Below are 21,669 nucleotides of genomic sequence, written 5' to 3'. Positions count from 1 at the left end.
GAAAATTGCCAATTATGAGAGACGTTCAATCACTCCTGCAGGCCTGACTACCTCTTAATGTTTGAAATGCCTATTATCATATTTGAATTACGCCCTAAACGGGAATTTGGTTTTGCTCCGAATCAGCTCATAACGAAGATCTTTCAGAAACACAAACAGTCCAACAAGTGGCTCAACAGTTAGCACTATTGCCTCACAGCTCTAGGGGTCTGGGTTTGATACCAGCCTCAGGTGACTGACTGTGTGGAGTCTGCACATTTGCCCCAAGCCTGCATGGTTTTCCTCTGGGTGCTTTGGTTTCCTCTCACAATCAAAAGTTGGGCAGGTTAAGTGAATTGCCCACAGTGTCGAGGTATATGCAGGTTAGGTGGAATAGCAATGGGATTTAAAGAGTTGCATGGATAGGATAGGTGTATGAGATGCTCCTCGGATGCTTGGTGTAGACTTGATGGACTGAATTGCCTGTTTCTACACTGTAGGGATTCTATGATTTTGTAACAGGGAAAAAAAAAGACTAACATGTCACAACATGTTTTCCATTTTTAAATAACACCAAGTAGCAGTGGACCAAAAATAGCACTGGGAGTGGGAATTGGGTTTCTGCAGAATGTAAATTCTGTATGTGTAAATTGACTGCTCGAGCCATCTAATATTACTCCTCACTCATTGAACATGCAATTGCAATTATTATAAATATTCCTGCAAGTTTACACAGACTGACAGAATCTGCACTGACTCGCGAGACTTTTCATGATATACCGGAAATCTCATAATTGTTGCACAGCAACTGAACAAAGTCCGAAAAGTAAATCAAATGAAGCTGAAGGTGGAGCTATCACGGTAAAAATCTACCACAGCTAACTTTTTGGAATACTCAAATGTCAATTCCGGAATTGTGGAATTTCAACAGTTTTCTGCAAGAACAGCGAATCTCAGTCGAGATTTTCAGATCCACAGCTACCAGCCAATCTTCAAGCGTATCACTTCAGGCACAGCTCCTACCTTGACCTTTGACTTCACAATGTCAGAAAGTCAGAGTGCAGGGTGACTGACAAGTGCTAGACACATCCATGCTCCACTCTTACTCCTAATTTGTGGTTGTACATAAAATAAAGCCACTTGTCCCCAGCTTGTTGGTATTTGCATTGGTCTTTCACACAAGCAGAACACCTAATCTTATCAGTTTTTGCTCTCTCTTTAACCACGTAACTTATTCTAATTTGACATGCTATTTGTTTCAATTATGCACTTAAGGTTGTGATTTTTGAGAAGATATGTAGCTCAGGATGAGGTTCAGGTTGTAAGTTTGCTCGCTGAATTGGAATGATTGTTTTCAGACGTTTAATCACTGTGATGCCAAGCAGTCAGAGTAATCTGGTAGTCATCTCCAAGATGTCTTTGATATATGATGACACCTTTGTTATCACAAAACAGAACAAATTAGAGGAAACCTACAATATCATCACATCATCCTTACTGGCATAAATTTCACACAACAGGAGAACAACAACAGACACCTCTTCAGAGATGTCACAGTGGAACGAACAGTTAATGGAGAAATGCAGACCAGTGTCAACAGGAAAGCAACACACACAGACCAGCCACTTAACTACAGAAGCAATTATCTCAACATCCACAAACAGAACTGCATCAGGTCATTATTTAAACGAGCCACAACACCCAGCAGCACCAAGGAACTACGAGCGGCAGAAGTAAAATACTTTCATAGTGTATTCAAGAACAATAGGTACTTGGTAAAACACAGTCTGCTGATTCTTAAGCAGCAAACCCAAACAAGTAGACACAACATGCCCAAAACACCGAGCCATACAAAGACATATCGGTGATGACTACCAGACTACACCGACTCCTTTGCATCATGGTAGCCCACAAACCTACTAACACACTGAAACAGCTACTGATGAACCTAAATGACCCTATTCCAATAACCAGCAAAACGAATGTTATTTACAAAATACCCTGCAAGAACTGTAACAAACAGACTGATGAAGGGCTTTTACCCGAAATGGCGATTTTCCTGCTCCTCGGATGCTGCCTGACTTGCTGTGCTTTTCCGGCACTACTCTAATCTTGACTCTGATCTGCAGTACCCACTTCTGCCATATTGTTTCCTATCCATGTATTGTCCAAATGCCTTTTAAATGTTGTTAATGTACCCGCCTCAACTGCTTCCACTGGCAGCTCTTTCCATGTGCTTACCACCCTGTGTAAAAAAAATCTTGCCCCTCAGATTCCCTTGTATTCTTATCCTTCTAATCTTAAACTGATGCCCTCCCATCCTCAATTCTCTAATTCTGGGAAAAAGACTGATTGCATTTACCTTATCCATGCCTCTTATGATCTTGTACACGTCTGTAAGATTCCCACCTCAGTCCCTTATGCTCTAAAGAAAAAAGTCCTAGCCTTGTCCAACCTCTCCCTCTCCCTAAGACTAAGGTTGTATCAAAGGACACACACATGTTCAGGGATCAAGAAAAAGATAATTTGAACTCTACATAGTTACAGTTTAGTTGTTTATGAAATAGAAAATGTCAGGTTAAAATATTGTGAAGTTGCAATACTGTAAACAGCTCAACTGATCCAGAGAACTCTCGTGTCACTACCTCTGGACCAGGGTTCTGGTCTCACCTGCTCCAGAGCAGCAAGTCATACAAAGTTTGAACAGGTTGACAAAAATATCCCTGCTACACATCCAATAGGAATATCTGTGTGGTGCCCAGAGAAACAGGGCTGCAAATATGGTGTGATCAGGCCTTTCTACAATCTTGCAGAGGAGCTCTTGTGGTGAAGTGGTAGCATCCCTCTGTCTGAGGACCAGGTTCAGGTCCCACCTGTTCCAGAGGTGTGGGTCTGAATAAGTTGACCAACCTTTTTTCTAATCAACCTGCTCAGAGATGTTATGACATAATTCTGGAGTAGGTGAGACTTGAATCCAGGCCTCTCGGTCTAGGGGTAGGGACATTAAAGGGGGGGGCCCTCATGTGGCATGATGGTAAAGTGCAAAAATATCCAAAGCTTGACCGACAGAACATTCACTCAAACATCTGAAAATCCATAATCAGGGAGCATTTGGAATTTAAACAAGTTGATGATACCCATGTAACCACTAAATACCTGAATGTTTGGACTTCCTGTGTATGTGCAACAAGGCTTGGGTGGCAAAGGTGTCTTTACAGTTCTCACACTCCAGCATCTTGATATCTGAGAGAATAAAGGTGCAATAATTCATTAACAGAGAAAGGTAGTAGTGCTTGAATTAAATGTCAGTCACAACAGTCTGTGAGCTGCTAAATACATTAATGATAGGAAAGCCATAGATTGATTAGTGCATTAGTGGAAACCCCAACGAAAAATGTACCACATTTTAAACAAGAAAATTATACACAAATGTAATAATTGACCTGGACTGACTCTACACTGTTTTCCAACATATTGGTCAGAAAATGTTGAATAAGTTAGAGTGAGATACATTTAATGCAGGACCAAAATTGGTTCAAGATTCATTTTGATGGCAGTCTGAAACTAGCATTTAATATTCTGAACTGTACAATTTACACAACAAGCACAGGTCCATTAACCAAAATGGAAGAAAATTTATAGTTCAACTCTCACAACATGCCCCTCATTAGCAGCTCACCATCACCATCTCCAGGACAATTTGGGATGGGCAATTAATGCTGGCCTTGCCAGTGACAGCAACATCCCATGAATTAATTGAAAAAATTAGACTGTTTACAAACTTGCCTTGGAAGAGATAACTACACTCCGTTCGTAACGAAATGGACCCAGAAACAGGATTAAAATAGCTAAACCTGAAAGAGCGGGAAGCTGTCTAAATTCAATAAGAAATTTAATATACTGTATATTACAGTTGAGAGAATACCACTTCTGCCAGAATTATTTTAAAATCTAGTTCTGAGTAAAAAAAATGCAGCTTCAAGTGACGTTTTACTTGGATTTGATACTAAAACCAAAGGAAACAAATAGAAAGGATGTTGCTCCACCTCCAAGTTAACCTTCACTTCTTATTCCAAGGGGCACTGTTCATTTGTAAGTCTGATTGACAGAATGATTATGTGTTATTCAACTAGGGAGATACTGTGGCTGCAGCTTGATATTTGTGATTCAACTTTGGCCAGAAGCACAAAGTATTTTGAAGCAACTTAACCAGATGTATCCAACTTGTTTTTTAACTCATCATCATCACACCCTGCATTGCCTTAAGTGAACACTGTGTACATAGAATTATAGAAATATTTACAACACAGGAGGCCATTCAGCTTGAATTCATGATCACTTCCCGCAAAGCAATCCCTGCTCGGTCCACAAGGCCTTGCAAATTTATTTCTATCAGTGCCAATACAACTAATTGTTGAAGTTACTCTTCACTTCTCCTTCCATTACACACATGGACAATGAGTTCCAGCTCATGACCTGTAAAGGAGGGAGTATGAATCGATCGTTTTGATGGAGACTCTCACGTTAGCTTATCTCAGCCTGACATAATCATGTACGCCTCTATTAAATCTTCTTTTAGTCCACTTTGCTCAAAGGAGAACGTCCACAGCCTTTCCAACTTAACCTTGCGACTAAAATCTCCCGCCTCTGCAACTATCTTATTAAAGGTTTTCAGCATTCTCTTAAGAACATTCATACCTTTTGTAAGGTGACTAAATCAGATTGTAAAATGTTAGTTGGAGCCTAACCAGGGCTTAATAAAAGGTTCAGCACAGTGTTCCTGCTTTTGTACACAATGCTTCTATTTATGAAGTCCAGGATTACATCGAGAGAATGCTCAATAAAGTGTATATGTCTTGTTACCTTCCAAGATCTGTGCACATGCACCTTCATGTCTCTGTACATTCTTTCAAACTGTGTCAGATTTTACACGTATGAAGTCAGGCTTTCATGTTCTGTGAAGTCTAACACTACTGCAATCAAATGAGAAATCATTTTGTGAAAAATATATTACCTGAATGGTCAGATCTCATATGTTTATTCAGAGATGCTGTGCTTCCAAAGGACTTTTCACATGCTGAGCACATCATAGTGGTAAACTTTGGAGAGCGGTGATTCTGTGCTGCAAAAATGTCAGGATGGTGGGTACGATTATGATACCACAACCCAGAAAGTTGCTGCAAAAGGTAGCAGAAAAGGTGCACATTAAGCAAGGCTGAGGGCAGGGTGGCCACCTGAGACTCCAGCTCACTTAACCTCTCTTCAAACCTGTCTTTCATTTAAACTTACCTGGTCAGTTATTCTAAAACTTAGATTAAAAAGAATGCTGGAAATTAGAAACAAAAACATATATTGTTGGAAAACTCATGTCTGGCAGCGTCTGTGGAGAGAAAGCAGAGTTAATGCTTTGGCTTCCGTTCTGAAAGGTTACTGGACCCAAAACACTGCTTTCTCTCCACAGATGCTGCTACACCTGCTGAGTTTTTCCAGAAATAGTGTTTTCGATTCAAAAACTTATCCTGTTTGCAAATAAATTAAATTAAAATCGAAAGAATGAATCATGTAACACCAATGTTCTGACCCTACACTAATTCACTGTTCTATAATAATAGAAACATAGGATCATTCAGCACAAATGGTATTTGTATTGCCGATGAGTTTTGTTAGTTGAGCTACATAATTGGTCCTATTCCTTTGTCCTTCACATATTTTCAAATTCTCTTTTGTATTAATATTGCATTTGTTTCGACCATCTTTTTAGTCAATACATACCAGATCATAATAACTCTATTGCTGGTTTCTGAGGATAGGTTGTACATGCAAGGCCTGTTTCTGCTGGAGTTTGTACATGAGGGCTGACATAATTAAAGTGCATAAGACCACGAATAGTATTGATCAGGTGGCAATGGAAAGGGTCTTCCCTCTTATGGGTCATAACGGAATACAAGGGTATGGTTTAAAAATGAGGAGCTGACATATGATGAGAAATAGTTTTGAGTACCAAGAAACTTTGGAAAACTCTGCTTCTGAAAATGGTGCAAGTGGGGTCATTGAAACACTGAAGGCAGAGATTGAGAGTTTCTTCTTAGGCAAGGGAGTCAAGGTTATTGTGGGCAGTTAGAAATGTGAATTTCAAAACACTAACAGAGTAGGAATGGTGTTATCAAATGCAATGAGTAGTTCAGAGGGGCTCCTATTTTGTATGTTTGTAAAAAAAACAATTTTTTTGTGAGTCACCGATATTTTTGCCTGATCACCTTAATTGTGGGCCCTCTGCAATCAGAAACATTTTCTCCTTATTTACTCAAAAACACACATGACCTTGAATATCTCTATCAAAACTCCCCAATCATTATTCCATTTTCAATTATCCAGTGACTATTTAAATACCCTCAAGGTTGGCAAATCTACTACTGTTTCGATCAGAGTGGGGCTGGAAAAGTACAGCAGGTCAGGCAGTATCCAATGAGCAGGAAAATCAAAGTTTCGGGCAAAAACCCTTCATCAGGAGTAGAGGCAGGAGAGATAAATGGTGGGGGGGGGGCGCTGGGGAGAAGGCTGCATAGAGTACAATAGGTGAATGGGGTGGGATGGAGGTGATAGGTCAGAGGAGAGGGTGGAGTGGATAGGTGGGAAGGAAGATTGGCAGGTAGGGCAGGTCATGAGGACAGTGCTGAGCTGGACGCTTGGAGGTTAAGGTGGGGGGGAAGGGAAATGAGGAAGCTGTTGAAGTCCACATTGATGCCACGGGGTTGAAGCGCTCCAAGGCGGAAGATGAGATGTTCTTCGTCCAGGCGTTGGGTGGTGAGGGAACGGCAATGGAGGAGGCCCAGGATCTGCATGCCCTCGGCAGAGTGGGAGGGGGAGTTGAAATGTTGGGCCTCAGGGTGGTGGGGTTGATTGGCATGGGCATCGCGGAGATGTTCCCTAACGCTGTCTGCTTGGAGGAGTCCAGTCTCCCCAATGTAGAGGAGACCGCATCGGGAGCAACAGATATAATAAGTGACATTGGAGGATGTGTAGGTGAAACTTTGATGGATGTGGAAGGCTCCTTTGGAGCCTTGGATGGCGGTGAGGGAGGAGGTTTTGCAATTCCTGTGGTGGCAGGGGAAGGTGCCAGGACGGGAGGGTGGGTTGTAGGGGGGCATGGATCTGACCAGGTAGTCACGGAGGGAATGGTCTTTGCGGAAAGCGGAAAGGGGTGGGGAGGGAAATATATTCCTGCTGGTGGGGTCTGTTTGGAGGTGGCAGAAATGTTGTCAGATGATGTGGTTAATGAGTTGGTTGGTAGAGTGGAAAGTGAGGACCGGGCAGTTCTGTCCTTGTTATGGTTGGAGGGGTGGGGTTTGAGGGCAGAGGGGCAGAATGTGGATGAGATGCATTGGAGGGTATCTTCAACCACGTGGGAAGGGAAATTGCGATCTCTAAAGAAGGAGGCCACCTGGTGTGTTCTGTGGTGGAACTGGTCCTCCTGGGAGCAGATACGGCGGAGGCAGAGGAATTGTGAATATGGGATGGCATTTTTGCAGGAGGTAGGGTGGGAAGAGGTGTAATCCAGGTAGCTGTGGGTATCGGCGGGTTTGTAAAAAATGTCAGTGTCAAGTCAGTCGCCATTAATGGAGATGGAGAGGTCCAGGAAGGGGAGGGAGGTGTCAGAGATGGTCCAGGTGAATTTAAGGTCGGGGTAGAATCTGTTGGTGAAGTTGATGAACTGCTCAACCTCCTCGCGGGAGACAGGCATAGCTGGGGACCATACAGGGACCCATGGCTACCCTTTTGGTCTGGAGGAAGTGGGAGGATTCGAAGGAGAAATTGTTAAGTGTGAGGACCAGTTCAGCCAAACAAATGAGAGTGTCAGAGGACCATCTCTGACACCTCCCTCCCCTTCCTGGACCTCTCCATCTCCATGAATGACGACCGACTGACTTGACACTGACATTTTTTTACAAACGCACCGGTACCCACAGCTACCTGGATTACACATCTTCCCACCCTGCCTCCTGCAAAACTGCATCCCGTATTCCCAATTCCTCCATCTCTGCGCCCAGGAGGACCAATTCCACCACAAATCACACCAGATGGCCTCCTTCTTGAGAGACCGCAATTTCCCTTCTCACATGGTTGAAGATGCCCTGCAACACATCTCAGCCACATCCCGCATCTCCGCCCTCAAACCCCACCCCTCCAGCCTAACAAGGACAGAACCCCCCGCCCAGAACTGAAGTAAGGCTCGTTGGCCTATAATTGCCAGGATTGTCTCTACTCTCCTTGAACAAGAGGACATTTGCTATTCTCTAGTCTTCTGACACTATTCTTGTAATCAATGACAAAGATCAAAGCCAAAGGCTCTGCAATCTCCTCCCTGGCTTCCCAGAGAATCCGAGGATAAATCCCATCCAGCCCAGGGACTTGTCTATTTTCACACTTTCCAGAATTGCTAACACCTCCTTCTTGTGAACCTCTATCCCATCTATCTAGTAGCCTGTATTTCAGTATTCTCCTCAACAACATTGTCTTTTTCTAGTGCGAATAATGATGCAAAATATTCATTTAGCGCTTCCCCTATCTCCTTGGACTCCATGCACAACTTCCCACTACTATCCTTGATTGCCCCTAATCTTTCTTGAGCCATTCTTTTATTCCTGATATACCTACAGAAAGCTTTAGGGTTTTCCTTCATCCTATCTGCCAACGATTTCTCATGTCCCCTTCCTGGCTCTTCTTAGCTCTCTCTTTAAGTCCTTTCTGGATAACCTATAACTCTCAAGCATCCTAAGTGAGCCTTCACATCTCATCCTAATGCAAGTCTTTTTCTTCCTTCAGACAAGAGATTCAACTTCTTTAGTAAACCATGGCTCCCTCACTCGACCACTTCCTCCCCACCTGACAGATGCACAGTTATCAAGGACACATAGTAACTGTTCCTTGAATAAGCTCCACATTTCAATTGTGCTTATCCCCTGCAGTTTCTCCCCTATGCATCCTAAATCTTGCTTAATCGCATCATAATTGTCTTTCCCCCAGCAATAACTCTTGTCCTGCGGTATATACCTATCCCTTTCTGCAAAAGTAAACATAACTGAATTATGGTCACTATCACCAAAGTGCTTACCTGCCTCCAAATCTAACACCTGGCTGGATTCATTCTCCAGTACCAAATCCAATGTGGCCTCGCCCTTCTTGGCCTGTCTACATACTGTGTCAGGAAACCCTCTTGCACACACTGGACAAAAACTGACCCAAGTAAAGTATTTGAACTATCGTATTTCCAATCATTACTTGGAAAGTTAAAGACCCCCAATAACAACTATCCTGTTACTCTTACTCCGATCCAGAATTATCTTTGCTATCCTTTCCTCTACATCTCTGGAACCTTTTGGAGGCCTGTAGAAAACTCCCAACAGGATGACCTCTCCTTTTCTGTTTCTAACTTCAGCCTACACTACTTCAGGAGACAAGCCCTTTCTGTCACCTTAATAAATGCTGGCCAGCTAGTAAAGGCCACATTCCAGAAATCAACAAAAAAAGGCTGTACATATCCTCCCCCTGATGAGATGCTGAAGAGACATTGAAGAGTTTGGAGATGTAATTCTGTATCAATTGCATGGTCAGAACTTTTAAACTCTAACCTGCACTCGAAGTTGCAATATGTAAATGAGTGATCCAGTTCAGTTTCTGATCATTGGGAGTTCTCAGGACATTGACAATGGGTGATTCAGTGATGGTAATGACACTGAATGTCAACAAATAATGGTTAGATTCTATTCTGAATTAATTACTACCAAGCATTTGTGGTTCACAAATGTTATTTTGCACTGATTAGTCCAAGCTTGAACATCATCCAGGTCCAGCTGCACACAGACTGTTTCGGTATTTTGGGATTGGGAACAGTGATGAAAATGATACAAACATCAGCAAACATCACCACCTTTCTCAATATATTTCAGTCGGCTGAGATTTCAACATAGTGAGGCTTTGGCATTTAATCCATGAGACCTCTCTTGGGCCCTGCATATTGTCCTTCTACATTCAGTGCTTTTATCCAATGATGAGTGCATTCTTAAGCACAGTAAATTACCCAGACTATAGTAATACACTGTAATAATCTGCAGCATCAGGCTACAGCTCCCAGTTTCTCAATTAAAGAGCAGCACTCTTCAAATGGACCAAGAACATCTGCTGCATTTCCTGACAAACATGGAAATTCTCACTGGTTCAGCAAACATTCTTAATCACAAATGAATGCCACGCAAAAAAGACAGACTATTCCTTTCCTTCTTCAGCCACATTTAACCGAATAAGACCAACGACATAAAACATTGACTGCGAAACACAAATAATTTATGCAACATAAATAGCAATGGTATTCAAAGATTCAGTCCATAATTGTAATCAGTTGCCATAATAGTCAGCACTCAGCAAGATTAGAGGGACAAATGCTCAATATTTATATCTGTGTCAGCCTGTGCTCAGTAACAGCCCTCAGACTTCCCAGGCTCAAGGGAATCAAGGGGGTTTAAGCACATTTGAGAAGGGAGCACTCCTGGTCACTGCTCAATAATCACCACTGAAAATTCTATGTATCAGCAGGATAAAACTGTCTCATCTCCAAAACTCCACAGTAGAAAAATAAGTGAAGCAGGCAAACAAACAGAAAACTGTTGGCCAAGTTAGCTTGATATTTGTCATGGGGAAATCAATCATTGAGGTGATTACAACTGGCCAGAAAAAACCCAAGGTAATTGGGAAGAATTAGTGTGGTTTTATGAAAAGGAAATCACGTCTAATCAATTTACTTTTTTATTCATTTGGGTGAGTCATGGAAATCACAGCTCACCAGCATTTATTGACTGCCCCTAGTTGCCCTTGAGGTGGGGGTGGTGAGATGCTTTCTTAAACTGCTGCATCCCACAAGACCCACAATGCCCTTCGGGAAGGAATTCCATCAGTTTGACACAGTGACAGTGAAGGAATGGCAATGTGTTTCCAAGTCAGGATGGTAAGTGGTTTGGAGGGTAACTTGCAGGTGGTGGTGTTCCCATGTATCTGCTGTCCTTGCCCTTCCAGATGGGATTAACTGTGGGTTAGGTAGGTGCTGTCTAAGGCTTCTGGATGAATTTCTGCAGTGCATCCTGAAGACAGTACACTTGCTACAGAGCGTTGATAGTGGAGGCAGTATTTTAGTTTAAGTAGCAGAGGGAATCGACTTCTGCATCATAACAGTTTGGGGGAGGGAGGGCGGAGAGAGGGGAGGGGGCACGGGCGGGGAGGGGAGAGAGGGAGGGGCCGGAGGGAAAGAGGGGAGGGGGGGTGGAGAGCGGGGGGAGAGAGCGGGGGGGGGAGCAGAGGGAGAGTGGGGGGAGAGCAGGAGAGGGGCGCGGGGGCGAGGATGGGGAAGGGGGAGAGAGAAGGGGGAAGGGGTGTGGGGGGGCAAGGGCAGGCAGGGGGAGGAGGGGGAGAGCGCGGGGCAAGAGCGGGGACAGGTGGTGGGGGCGGGGAGGGGAGAGAGATGGGGTGAGGGAGAGCGGGGGGGGTGAGGGGGCACGGGGGGGCGAGGGTGGACAGGGGAAGAGAGGGGAGAGGAGAGAGAAGGGTGTAGAAGGGTGAAGGGCGAGAGGGAGGAAAAAGATGTCAAAGCATTTTCTATTTCATTTGAAAAATTAACTAGGCAGATAGAGTGGCCAGATAACTTGTGGATAATGCTAGCTCAGACTTAGCTGGTAGGCAGGGCAAGTGAAGTATTTGCAGCACTGTCAGATGACGGGTCAAGGAATTATCTAGATGTCGGAGACGGGGAGATACTTTACCATAAAGTAGAGATCACACTGGAAACAGCTTATCACAACTGAAAAATTAAGCCCAAGAGGGTGAAAAGCCTCAGGTTGTTTTCACTGTGGTAAGGTGGGACCCATAAAGTACCACTGCTAGTTGTTGAGCATCTGGGTGTAGGTTTGCTCGCTGAGCTGGAAGGTTCATTTCCAGACATTTCATCACCTACGAGGTAAGATCTTCAGTAGGCCTCTTGGCAAAGCACTATTGATAATTCCTTCTTTCTATTTAGATGTTTGGGTGTCTTTGGGTTGGTGATGTCTTTTCCCGTGGTGAGTTCATTTCCTGTGAAAAATATTAAATCTTTTCAAAACTCGGTTATTTAGAAGAGCATGGTTTGGGGGGGTGGGGAGAAGATGTGATAGAAGAGGCTAAACCTGTGGGATTAGTGGTGGTAGTAAAAGGAAACTCCAAGAGAAGTTGAAGTGCTGCAGGAGACTGCATAGCCTCAGCAGGGGCTGGGTACTGAGTTAGTGTAGAAGAAAGGATTGCGAAGATGATTCAGGAGAAGAGTGAAAGTAATAGGGTGGTTGTTATGGGGGACTTTAACTTTCCAGATATTGACTGGGAAAGCTATAGCTCGAGTACTTTAGATGGGTAAGTGTTTGTCCAATGTGTGCATGAGGGTTTCCTGACATAATATGTAGGCAGGCCAACAAGAGGTGAGGCCATACTGGATTTGGTTCTGGGTAACGAACCAGGCCAGGTGTTAGAATTGGAGGTAGATGAGCACTTTGGGGACAGTGACCACAATTCAGTGACTTTTACTCTAGTGATGGAGAGGGATAAGTGTGCACAAAGGGCAAGAGTTATAGCTGGGGGCAGGGAAATTATGATGCGGTGAGGCATGACTTAGGATGCGTGGCTTGGAAAAGTAGGCTTCAAGGGAAGGGTGCAATCAATATGTGGAGCTTGTTCAAGGAACAACTACTGAGTGTCCTTGATAAGTATGTACCAGTCAGGCAGGGAGGAAAGGGTCTTGTGAGGGAGCTGTGGTTTAATAAGGAATTGGAATCCCTTGTGAAAGGGAAGAGGGCGGCCTATGTAAAGATGAGGCGGGAACGTTCAATTGGGGTGATTGAGAGTTATAAGGTAGCCAGGAAGGATCTAAAGAGAGAGCTAAGAGCAGCAAGGAGGGGACATGAAAAGTCCTTGGTTGATAGGATTAGGGAAAACCCAAAGGCTTTTTATCGGTATGTCAAGAATAAAAGGATGACTAGCATAGGAATAGGTCCCGTCAAGGATAGTAGTGGGAAGTTGCGTGTGGAGGCTGAAGAAATTGGGGAGACACTGAATGAATACTTTTCGTCAGTATTCACTCAGGAACAGGACATTGTTGCCGATGTGAATATTGAGTCACAATTAATTAGAATGGATGGCTTTGAGATATGTAGGGAAGAGGAGTTGGAAATGCTGGGAAGGGTGAAAATAGATAAGTCCCCTGGGCCTGATGGCATTTATCCTAGGATTCTCTGGGAAGCATGGGAGGAGATTGCAGAGCCATTGGCCTTGATTTTTATGTCCTCGTTGTCTACAGGAATAGTGCCAGAAGACTGGAGGATAGGAAATGTGGTTCCCTTGTTCAAGAAGGGGAGTAGGGATAATCCTAGTAACTTCTGTTGTGGGCAAAGTCTTAGAGAGAATTGTAAGGGATAGGATTTATGAACATCTGGGTAGGAATAATGTGATCAAGGATAGTCAGCATGGTTTTGTGAAGGGCAGGTCGTGCCTCACAAACCTTATTGAGTTCTTTGAGAAGGTGACTAAGGAGGTGGACGAGGGTAAAGCAGTAGATGTGGTGTATATAGATTTTAGTAAGGTGTTTGATAAGTTTCCCCATGGTAGGCTACCACAAAAAATACGGAGGTATGGCATTGAGGGGGAGTTGGAGGTTTGGATTAGGAATTGGCTGGTTGGAAGAAGACAGAGGGTAGTAGTTGATGGTCAAGGTTCATCTTGGGGTGCAGTTACCAGCAGTGTTCCGCAAGGATGTGTTTTGGGACCATTGCTGTGTCATTTTTATAAATGACCTGGAGGAGGCGCTAGAAGGTTGGGTGAGCAAATTTGCGGATGATACGAAAGTCGGTGGAGTTGTTGACAGTGAGGAAGGATGTGGCAGGTTACAGCGGGATATAGATAAGCTGCAGAGCTGGACAGAAAGGTGGCAAATGGAGTTCAATGTCGCTAAGTGTGAAGTCATTCACTTTGGTAAGAGTAACAAGAAGATGGAGTACTGGGCTAATGGTCGGATACTTGGTAGTGTGGATGAGCAGAGGGATCTTGGTGTCCATGTACACAGATCTCTGAAAGTTGCCACCCAGGTAAATAGTGTTGTGAAGAAGGCATATGGTGTACTGGCTTTTATTGGTAGAGGAATTGAGTTCCGGAGTCCTGCGGTCATGTTGCAGTTGTATAAGACTCTGGTGCAGCCACATTTGGAGTATTGTGTGCAGTTTTGGTCACCATACTATAGGAAGGATGTGGAGGCACTGGAACGGGTGCAGAGGAGGTTTACCAGGATGTTGCCTGGTATGGTAGGAAGATTGTATGAGGAAAGGCTGAGGCACTTGGGGCTGTTTTCATTGGAGAAAAGAAGGTTTGGGGTGACTTGATAAAGGTGTACAAGATGATTAGGGGTTTAGATAGGGTTGACCATGAGAATCTTTTTCCAGGTATGGAGTCAGATATTACGAGGGGGCATAGCTTTAAATTAAGGGGTGGTAGGTATAGGACAGATGTTAGGGGTAGATTCTTTACTCATTGAGTTGTGAGTTCATGGAATGTCCTTCCAGTAACAGTGGTGGACTCTCCCTCTTTATGGGCATTTAAACGGGCATTGGATAGGCATATGGAGGAAAGTGGGTTAGTGTAGGTTAGGTGGGCTTGGATCGGCGCAACATCGAGGGCCGAAGGGCCTGTACTGCGCTGTATTTTTCTATGTTCTATGTTCTAGTGCCCAATCTCTATAAAGACTTCACCTCTGTGGATAAAGTTTACTCAGGAAGAACAAGGGGAGAAGGGAAAGAAGTCACAATTTTATGAGGTCTCGGAGCTGGTCAGTCTCTAATAGTAAGAGAGGAGAGTATTTGCACTTTTTCTGACATGTTACCTGAGAGGGTGATAATCCGTGAAGTAGGTGGACAGAAATTTAGTGTTGCCTTGCATAAGATTAGGTTGCAGAGCCAAATCAAAGTTGGGGAAGTAACTGTGAGAGCGATTGACAGAGTGTCAGTTCCAGGAATACAGTTTGTTCTTGGGAACGACCTAGCAGGATCCAAGGTGGGAGTAATGTCCCTTGTGGTGAAAAAGCCAAAGGAAAAAGGGAACTGAGGAGTTGAAAGAAAAATGCAATGGAATTTTTCCAGACTGTGTAGTAACAGGATACCATTGTCATAAGTTATAGCAAGAAGGAAAAGCTAAAGAGAAAGATGAAGGAGTTGAGGTTCAGTTAGGGAACACCCTGTTTGATGTAATAGTATAGGAAAAGCCTGAACAGGTGGAGGGTCAGGTAGAGGCGTGTATTCCTGAAAGGCTAATGGACTTACAATAAAAAGATGAGACAATAAAAAAGCTATATCATGATGCATACTTGGCTTAAAAAAAACTCACAAGGGTTATTAACTTAAAGGTAAAATCCTAAGGTGAAAATGAAGACCATGGCAGGTCAGTGCAGATGAGAAATGGGCAGACATGCACCAGCTTGTGTTGCCGGTAGTCTACAGACTGAAAGTGTTGCAGGTAACACATGAATTACCAGCAGAAGGTTACCCTGGTGTAAGGAAGACTCCAGCTAAGGTACAAATGCACTTCTATTGGCCTGGACTGCACAAGGACATGGTTCAATTTTGCCATATATGCCAAATAGTAGATAAGGCACAGTCAGTGATAAAACCAGCACCTTTGTTGCTAATTCCTGCATTTGAAGCAACTTTCACGTGGGTTAAGATTGATTGTGTAGGTCCCCTCCCTAAAACTAGAATTGTGAACCAGTATTTGCTAACCATACTGGATATGTCTAGCACATGTCCGGAGGTAATTCCATAATGGAGTGTTAGGCAAGAAGGATGGAGAAGGAGCTGGTAGCTTTCTTTACGTGGAATGGGCTACTCAGGGAGATTCAGTCATACCAAGGGTCTAATTTTACTGCTAAACTACTTCAGGAAGTCATGGATAGGTTAGGCAACAGCACTTCAATCAAGTGCGTATCATCCTGAATCCCAGAGAGTCTTGAAAAGGTGGCATCAGACTCTGAAGACCATGTTAAGAGCTTACCATCAAGATTACCCGAATGATTGGGATAAAGGTATCCCATTTATTTGTTTGCCATTAGAGATGCCCCAAACAAACCTACTCAATTTAGTCCCTTTGAATTCATAATCAGACATGAAAGTGAGAGAGCCCATGAAACTAATTAAGGAAAAATTGATAGGACCGAAATCGGAGATCTCACACGTGGATTATGTATGAAGTGATGGAGAGATTAAACCTGGCGAATTAGCACTTAGAAGGCACAGGATAGAATGAAGCAGGAGGCAGATTAAAAACTCAAACTCAGATGTTTTCTTGTGGGGATGACATACTAGAATTGTTACCAGTGTAGGAGGTTCCTTCAAAGCCGGGTTTAGTGGTCGCTATCAAATTGAGAAAAAAAAATGAGTATGTAAACTATCTGGTAAAGATGCTGGATAGAAAAAAAACTGTATCAGGTATGTCACATGAATGTGTTGAAACCTTACTAGAACCGAGAAAGGGAACTGGAGAAACAGGTGTTCTGTATTGCCCTGCACAGTGAGAAATCAAATCTAATAGTGTGGATTTTGATGTGCCTCAAAATAAGTCAAATAATGAGGAAGTCCTTGAAGCCTAGGATAGGAGAGTGAGCTCTGTGTCTCAAGAGCAAAGAACAGAGTTGAAAGGTTTGTTGCAGAAGTATGAGGACTGATGTAGGACTAGACTGGGGAGGGCTAAATACTATTGTGCATGAGGTGGAAGTAGCGAATGAAGTTCCAATAAAACAAAACAAAAATTATATAGTAAATGGAAAAGTCCTGGGGAAAATTGATGTACAGAGAGATCTGGGTGTTCAGGTCCACTGTTCCCTGAAGGTGGCAATGCAGGTTGATAGAATGGTCAAGCCAAACAGCATGCCTTCCTTCATAGTAGGTCATGAAACAACTGTACAAAACTTTGGTTTGGCTACATCTGAAGTATTGAGTACAGTTCTGGTCGCCACATTACCAAAAGGATGTGGATGCTTTGGAGAGGGTGCAGAGGAGGTTCATCGCGATGTTGCCTGCTGTGGAGGGTGCTAGCAATGAGGAGAGGTTGAGTAGATTAGGATTATTTTCACTGGAAAGAAGGTGGTGGCGGGGGGACCTGTTTGAGGCCTACAAAATCATGAGAAGTGTAGACAGGGTGAATAGCAGGAAACTTTTTCCCAGAGTGGAGGACTCAATTCCTAGGGGTCATGAGTTCAAAGTGAGAGTGGAAAAGTTTAGGGGTGATATATGTGGGAAGTTCTTTACGCAGAGGGTGGTGGGTGCCTGGAATGCGTTGCCAGCTGAGGTGGTAGGGGTAGGAATGATAGCGTAATTTAAGATGTATCTAGACAGAGACATGAATGGGCAGGGAGCAAAGGGATACAGATGCTTAGAAAATAGACGTCAGATTTAGATGGAGGATATGGATCGGCGCAGGCTTGGAGGGCTGTAACATTCTTTGTTCTTAACACCCCTACAGGCTTAATCCTCTCAAAGCCGCACGGGTCTGGAAGGAACTGGATAGGATGCTCAATGGAGACCTCATCAAACCGAGTCGGAGTGAGTGGAGTTTGCCGATCATTCCAGTTCCCAAACCTGATTGGACTCAACGATTTTGTGTGGTCTGTCAGAAGTCAACACAGTAACTAAATCAGACTCTTACGCGATACCAAGGTTGGAGGACTGTACAGAGAAAGTTGGACAAATCACTTACAAAATGAAGTTGGACTTACTGTGTGGTTATTAGCAGGTACCTTTATCAGAGAAAGCAAAATAGATTTTTGCGTTTGTTTGCTTTTGATATAACCTCAAATGGGCTATATCAATTCAAAGTGATGCCCTTTGGAATGAAGAACACACCAGCCACATTTCAAAGACTCATGAACCAGGTTGTGGCTGGATTAACTAAGTGTGCCATTTATCTTGATGATGCAATGATCTTTAGCTATTCATGGAGAGATAACATGGTACAACTGGCAGGGTTCTTTGAACAATTGTGACAAGCAAAACTGGTAATAAACTTAAAGAAAACAGAATTCGCAAAGGCAGAGGTGATGTTCCTGGGACATAACAAACATGGAAGGATGACTTCAAGGAACATGAAGACGAAGGCCATTGAAGAACTTCCATGACCATTCTCGAAGAAAGAGGTGCTTCGATTTTTGCGACTGAGTGGATTGTATTGGAAGTTTGTACCAAACATCAGTAGCGTGGTAGCACCGTTGACTGATATACTAAAGAAGAACACAAAATTTTGGGGGACAGAACAATGCCAGGAGGCATTTGAGAATTTAACAGTCTCCACACCAGTTTTAAGCTACACCAAATCTTTTGAAATCCTTTAACATTGCAATCGATACTAGCACTCTAGGAGTTGGAGCTGTATTGATGCAGGTAGATCAATACAGCATCTGTTGAACAGCCAATTGGCTACTTTTCAAAGAAACGCAATATCCACCAGAGAAAATACTCCACCATTGAAAGAGAGTTATTGAGTTTGGTACTGGCCTTATAACATTTAAATGTTTCTGTGACGAACATTGTTTCAGAGACAGTTATGCACACAGACTACAACCTCAAATTTACTACAAATTTATGAAAAGATTTAAAGACAAAAATATGAGACTATTTAATTGGAGTCTTACATCACATACTTTTACTTTACAAATTATTCATGTTGCAGGTCATAAAAATGTTATTGCAGACGTGTTATTGTGGATTACAAAGGAAAGGTGTAGACAAGATTGGAATATACCAATTCCAAAGTTATATCGGTGTGCAGAATTAACATGAGAGGTATAAATTAGATTAATGCAAGATGCTTTTAATAATAGCTTTAAGATTTCGAAAAAAATGAAGCTATAGTTTTATTATGATGGTTCATTTTTTCTTAGGGGGTAGGTGTTACAAAGTTGAAAGAGTGTTCCTTGTGCCTTGTGGACAGGACTTGGTGAGTCAGGAGGTGAATTACTCACTGCAGTATTCATAGCCACTGCGTTTATGTGGTAAGTCCAGTTGAGTGTCTGGTCAATTGTAAGCCCAAGGACATTAATTGTGGGGGTTCAGTGATGATAACACTATTCAATGTCAAGGGTGATAGTTAGATTGTCTACTGTTGGTATTTGTGTGGTGCAAATTCTTTGAAGAAATAACAGGCACTGTGGATAAGAGGGAGCCTGGAGTTGGTTTACAGGATGTGATGCGTGGAGTCCCAGAGGAAGACAGCCTTAGCTTTATACAATTTATACCAATGTCTTGTGTGAACAGAGTGAAGACATGGTAACAAAATTTTCAGATGACACTAAAATACAAAAGTATGTTGCGAATACGACATAAGGAAATTGCATAAAGATACATACTCGTTGAGAGAGTAGGTAAAAAATAAATCTGGTAGCTAGAGTGCAATGTTAGAAAATGTGAACTTATTCACTTTGGCATGAAGACTAAAAGCAGAGCATTACTTAAACTGAGAACAAATTCAAAATTTTGAGGTGTAGAGGGATCTAAATGTTCTATTGCACGAATCATAAAATGCTAGTAAAGGAGGTCAATGGAATGTCATCTTTCATCATGAAAGAAACATCAAAGTGAGGATGCTACACTTCAGTTATAAAAGGCATAAGTGAGGGCATTTCAAATAACGTTTTAGTGGTCTTATTTAAAGAAGGAAGTGAAAGCATTGAATGTGGTTCACAGGTTCAATAGATTGATACCTGGAATGAGCAGGTTGACTTTTGAGGCAAGGATATACAGACTGGGCTTGCTTCACTGGAGTTTAAAAGGAGAAGGGGCAACTGGACTGAAGTATGTAAAATCCAGACCGGCTTGACAAGATGTTTGTGGAAAATATGTTTTGTTTTGTGAATGACTCAGAACTGAGATCACTGTTTAAACTTGAGAGGTCACTATTTTAAGACAGAGATGAAGAGGATTTTGTTTCAACTCTCAGGGGGTTGCCTTTGTGAGTTTGAAACATTCTGCTTCACAAGGTAGCAATGGCATTAGATTAGATTCCCTACAGTGTGGAAACAGGCCCTTCAACCCAACCAGTCCACACCAACCCTCCGAAGAGTAACCCACCCAGTCCCATTTCTGTCTGACTAGCACCTAACACTATGGACAATTTTGCTATGGCTTATCTTTGGACCTTCGGAGGAAACCGGAGTACTCAGGAGGAAACCCACGCAGACACAGTGACAATTTGCAAACTCCACACAGTCGGCCAAGGCTGGAATCGAACCTGGGATCCTGGTGCTATGAGGCTGCAGTGCTAACCACTGAGCCACCATGCCGCCCCAAAGTGTCATTGCATAAATTTTAAAGGAGAGGTATATGGATTTTTGCTAGGAAACAGAATCAATAATTATTGGGGGTAGATGGTAATATGGAATTTAAAACATAAATAGATCAGCTATGATTTTACTGAAGGGTCAAAGGATTACCTTTATTGCTCGGTCATATGCTTAAACAAACACAAACAAGGAAATTGACAAGCCACCTGGCTTAGATAGCATAGGGCTCCTGCTCATTATGAAGTTGTACTTTAGAGTGAATTACTGACCTGAAAAATGGGGACAAAATAATAAAACACAAATCTTTTGATTGGCTTAACAATCCTACAAAACTGAAATGTAATAGTTATATTGACTATATATACATTATAACTGGTCAATACTTGCCTTCCCTAGCTCAAGGACTCAAACTTCGACCATGTCTAAAAGCCACCATAACACAGTTGAGGAATCACACCTGACACTGCTGTGGCTTACGGAGCCTCAATACTACACTGTTGGATAAATACATTATCCACAAAAACATCAAAAGTCGTTTTATACAGTGTACTTCTTTGAAACACCACTTCTATAGGATTGACAGGTCAGTTCAGTTCTTCCATTTTGGATCTATGCATAAGCAACAATTTTAATGCCAAAACTAAAAGTCTAAAGATGAGCAGGTCAGGTGAATTGGCCGCATGCTAAACTGCCCATAGTGTTAGGTGTGTTCGTCAGAGGGAAATGAGTCTGGGTGGGTTACTCTGCGGAGGGTCGGTGCAGACTTGTTGGGCTGAAGGGCCTGTTTCACACTGTAAGCCATCTAATCTAATCTAAACTGAAAGATAGTTAAATTAATGTAAGGACAAGGACACTTTTATTGGTCAACATAATGTGATACTGACATATCTGAGGTATTACAGTGCATTTCCAAATACTGTTGCTGTCAAATGATCAAAACACACACAATCTCAAAATGTTAGAGAATAGTCTAATACTTGTTTTTCAGAATCTATGTCCAAACTGCTCACCTGATAGGCCTTGTCACAAATGTCACAGTTATATGGCTTTCCACCAATATGCGTGACCATATGCCTTTCAAGAAGTGATGGAGCACTGAAATTCTTGCCACAAACATCACAGGGATTGTACTCAGGTGGATGGACATCCTGGATATGCTTCTTATGCTCCTCTAGGGTTGGAAAACTCATCCGGCATTTCTGACAATCATATGGGTCTTCAACATCTGCACAGATTAAAAGGAGGGTCACTGGACTCAAAATATTAACTCTGCATTCTCTCTACAGATACTGCCAGACCTGAATTTGTCC

At 42.8% G+C, this 21,669-nt stretch overlaps 1 protein-coding gene across 4 annotated transcripts in view; it reads right to left on the bottom strand.

Moving 5' to 3' along the window:
- Positions 1-21,669, bottom strand: part of zbtb40 (zinc finger and BTB domain containing 40) — a 124,318-nt gene that overhangs the window by 20,710 nt on the left and 81,939 nt on the right. For all 4 annotated transcript variants that reach the window (XM_060852192.1, XM_060852195.1, XM_060852193.1 and 1 more), the window contains 3 exons: positions 21,370-21,584; positions 4,994-5,156; positions 3,136-3,222 (listed from right to left, as the gene is read on the bottom strand). In XM_060852192.1, the coding sequence (XP_060708175.1) occupies positions 3,136-3,222; positions 4,994-5,156; positions 21,370-21,584 (465 nt within the window). The remainder of the gene's footprint in view (positions 1-3,135; positions 3,223-4,993; positions 5,157-21,369; positions 21,585-21,669) is intronic.

The sequence above is a fragment of the Hemiscyllium ocellatum genome, chromosome 37, assembly GCF_020745735.1.
Source record: "Hemiscyllium ocellatum isolate sHemOce1 chromosome 37, sHemOce1.pat.X.cur, whole genome shotgun sequence".
In the NCBI taxonomy this organism is placed as follows: Eukaryota; Metazoa; Chordata; class Chondrichthyes; order Orectolobiformes; family Hemiscylliidae; genus Hemiscyllium; species Hemiscyllium ocellatum.
Note: the sequence above shows the minus strand (reverse complement) of the source record. Positions and strands in the feature narration are given on the sequence as shown.